Source organism: Syzygium oleosum, unplaced genomic scaffold, assembly GCF_021117445.2.
Source record: "Syzygium oleosum isolate NSW1041296 unplaced genomic scaffold, Sole_v2.1 Sole_v2.18, whole genome shotgun sequence".
NCBI lineage: Eukaryota > Viridiplantae > Streptophyta > Magnoliopsida > Myrtales > Myrtaceae > Syzygium > Syzygium oleosum.
Window position 1 is genome coordinate 6,939,557 of NW_026607502.1, and position 3,633 is coordinate 6,943,189.

Sequence of the window (3,633 nt, forward strand, 5' to 3'; positions counted from 1 at the left end):
TGATATTCGTCTTTATTACTCATCAATCAGAAGCACTCTAACATGACTCTTTTAGAATCACAAGAATGATTGTCCATTAGTGTCGTCATTTTGATGCCGTTGATGTCTAATTTAGTCTTCCGTACGTATGAAAAAACACATTTATGATATTATTCATTATGGTTTATTAAATCAGCAAACAAATGCGTTTGCTATGAATTTGTCGCGGTATTTCATCATGGGATGGTGCCTTGCGGGAATCGGTGGCAGAATCCTCAATAATTGCTATCTGACAATCCTCGATAATTGTTATCCGATTGGAATGCCTTAGAGAAGCTTTGATTTGGTGAACTCGAAAATGAACTAGATTTGTGTTGGCCCACCCAATGCCCTCCTAACAGGCGGCAATTACGCATTGGTCCTTATCTTCCGCATACGTGATAATTCATCACTGGCCCACCTCCCTATAACATGTGATCACTATCCTCGACCGATTTCCCCCAATCAGAATTGTTTGAATGGTGGGTATGAGTTCACGTGACCCTGTCTTCGCTATAACACTCTTTCAAGGGGCAGATTGCCTTTGCTAGGATGCAAAAATAAAGTATCATTGCTTTGAATTTTGAGCATTTTCAAAGCAAGTTTGGATGAGAATTTTTCTAAAAAATCTTTACCAAGTATAAAAATTTTTGTTCAAGGGACTTTATAGACTCAAGCTGTTCTCCAAAGCTCTCCTGAACGCACTTCGAGGAGAAAACAAGGTGTCTGGTGCAGCTAAAACATTCAGGATTAACAAGATATCGGAGAAGGAAAATGAGAAGAAAAGCATGCATTACATGATGAATTAAAAGAATTTGTAACTGTTTTTTGAAATGACTATACATTATTCTGCCTCCTTCAATAATATAAAGAAGTGAAATAATAATTTACAATGCATTGTCTTGATAAGTAGATGAATAATCGATTAAACTGCGGCATGCTTTAAAATAATGGTGTCTTGCAAGTGATCTCAACTATGTCTAAGAAAACATGCATATTAAGTTCAGAAAATAAATTCTTCTGAGCACGCAACTAGATAGTAAGAATCCGAGAGTAAATATCACATTTACTTTTACTAGTCTAAAAAGGTGTATCGGTAAATTTTTATAAGTATTAAAATGTTAGACAAGCAGCCTTATCTTTCATTTATTTGAGGATTATAATTATCCATGCTTTCAAATCCTTTATGTATAAGACCGTTGCATGAAATTCTTTTTTTGCACCGGCGGTATGTGTTATAATTACTGTAAAGAGCGGCGAATTCATGTTTTCTTGAAAGGACTAACGTGAATTAAATTGATTTTCGTATAGTAGCTATATTGATTGACATAAGATGGCTAGAAGCAATTCTTATACTAATTAGTTGAAGAACAACGGCAGACCAAACAACAAAAATTGAACCTTAGCAGCGTAAAATGACGTCTGCATTAGACAAAACACACGTTAGCCTCGAGGCCAATCATCTATAAGACTTCCTCTCATGCCCGGAGCACACATATAGAAGCAATCACAGAACAAAAAGAAAAAACAAGAATGGCCTGCTCATTCTTCGCCATCTTTTCAGTTTTTCTTCTGGTCCTTTTCTCAATAGACTCGCACACATCTTCAACTTCAATTCCCATTCAACTATCGTTTTTGCAGTGCATGTCGTCCCTTAACACCACGCTCTCCATTCCACTCTCCTTGTTCTACACTCCTGACAACTCATCTTCCTTCAATTCTGTCCTTCAATCTTCAGCTCAGAACCTCAGGTACTTGGTCCCCACAGTGCCCAAGCCTGAGTTCATCTTCACGCCGCTCACCGAGCCCCACGTGCAAGTCGCTGTTGCTTGCTCGAACAGACTCGGCATCCACCTCAGGGTCCGGAGCGGAGGCCACGACTATGAGGGTGCATCCTATGTGTCGGAGGTCGAGAGCCCATTCATCGTGATCGACATGGCATTGCTCAGAGCCGTCGATGTGAACACACAGGAGAACACGGCATGGGTGCAAACGGGAGCCACCACGGGAGAATTATACTACTGGATTGCCGAGAAGACCAGTGTCCATGGCTTCCCGGCCGGCGTATGCTCAAGCCTGGGCATCGGCGGGCACATCACTGGGGGTGCATACGGGTCAATGATGAGAAAATACGGCCTAGCAGCGGACAACGTGCTCGATGCCCGGATGGTGGATGCACAGGGGAGAATACTTGACCACGCCGCGATGGGGGAGGACCTCTTCTGGGCCATCCGCGGGGGCGGTGGTGGGAGCTTCGGGGTCATCCTTGCTTGGAAGCTCAAGCTTGTCCCAGTCCCAGAAAAGGTTACAGTTTTTACCGTTACAAAAACATTGGAACAAGATGCAACAAGAATCCTATACAAATGGCAGCAAGTGGCTGACAAGCTTGATGAGGACCTCTTCATCAGGGTGATAATTCAAGCAGCCAGTGGCGGTCCAAGGGGGAAGAGGACGGTCACAACCTCATACAATGCCCTGTTCCTAGGAGATGTGGACAGGCTCATCCAGGTCATGGACAAGAGCTTCCCTGAGCTGGGCCTCACTAGGAATGACTGTATCCAAACAAGCTGGATCGGCTCGGTTCTCTACATCTCCGGCTTCCCTAATGGGACATCGACCCCGCCCGAGGTCCTCCTACAAGGCAAGTCCCTGTTCAAGAACTACTTCAAGGCCAAGTCAGACTTCGTGAGAGAGCCCATCCCCGAGGCTGCACTCTTGGGTCTCTGGAAGAGGTACTTGCTTGATGAGAACCCATTCATGATTTGGAACCCCTATGGAGGGATGATGAGCAGAGTGCCCGAGTCACAGACCCCCTTCCCTCACAGGACGGGCACAATCTTCAAGATTCAGTATCTGGCCTCTTGGCAAGATGGAGACAAAGACCCATCAAAGCATATGGATTGGGTCAGGAGGCTCTACTATTACATGACCCCTTATGTGTCCAAGTTCCCCAGAGAGGCTTATGTGAATTACAGGGACCTTGACCTTGGGATGAACAGGAGGAGGAACACCACCTTCATGGAGGCCAGCTCATGGGGCTATAAGTACTACAAAGGAAACTTCTACAGGTTGGCCAAGATAAAAAGCAGAGTTGATCCTGACAACTTCTTCTGGCATGAGCAGAGCATCCCAGTGATTCCTGGGAGGAGGAAGAATCTTTAGTAAGAACATTGAAGTTGAGGACTTGATTGAATACCACTTGATTATGGCAGTGGGATCGTCATGCTCAGCCATTAGCAGTAATCAGGAAGAATCTTTAGTAAGAGCATTGAAGTTGAGGACTTGATTGAATTACCACTTGATTATGGCAGTGGGATCGTCATGCTTAGCCATTAGCAGTAATGATTAATTGGCCTAAGTCAAAATACTATGGATGAGTTGCTTGCACTTTGAATGTCTCATAATGGTGCTCCTATAGTAGCACTTTTCTATGTAATTCCACCACCTGATGCTATCTAAGTGGCATTTTTCTATATAGTTCCACCACATGTTGCTATCCGAGTGTTTGGGGATGGTAGACTCGTGCGGGTGATGTGGTGGATAGATATAATTGCATCTTATGAACTGCATAGGGACTTCTATTTATAGAGTCTAGCATGAGTCTTACTGTTTGAC

General features: G+C 43.8%; 1 protein-coding gene across 1 annotated transcript; it reads left to right on the top strand.

Moving 5' to 3' along the window:
- The first annotated feature begins 1,498 nt into the window (after nt 1-1,498).
- Nucleotides 1,499-3,256, top strand: LOC115687114 (berberine bridge enzyme-like 13). Its single transcript, XM_030612591.2, has one exon. It carries the CDS (start codon nt 1,552-1,554, stop codon nt 3,178-3,180), a length of 1,629 nt encoding a protein of 542 aa, XP_030468451.2. The 5' UTR covers nt 1,499-1,551; the 3' UTR covers nt 3,181-3,256.
- Nucleotides 3,257-3,633: the final 377 nt, after the last annotated feature.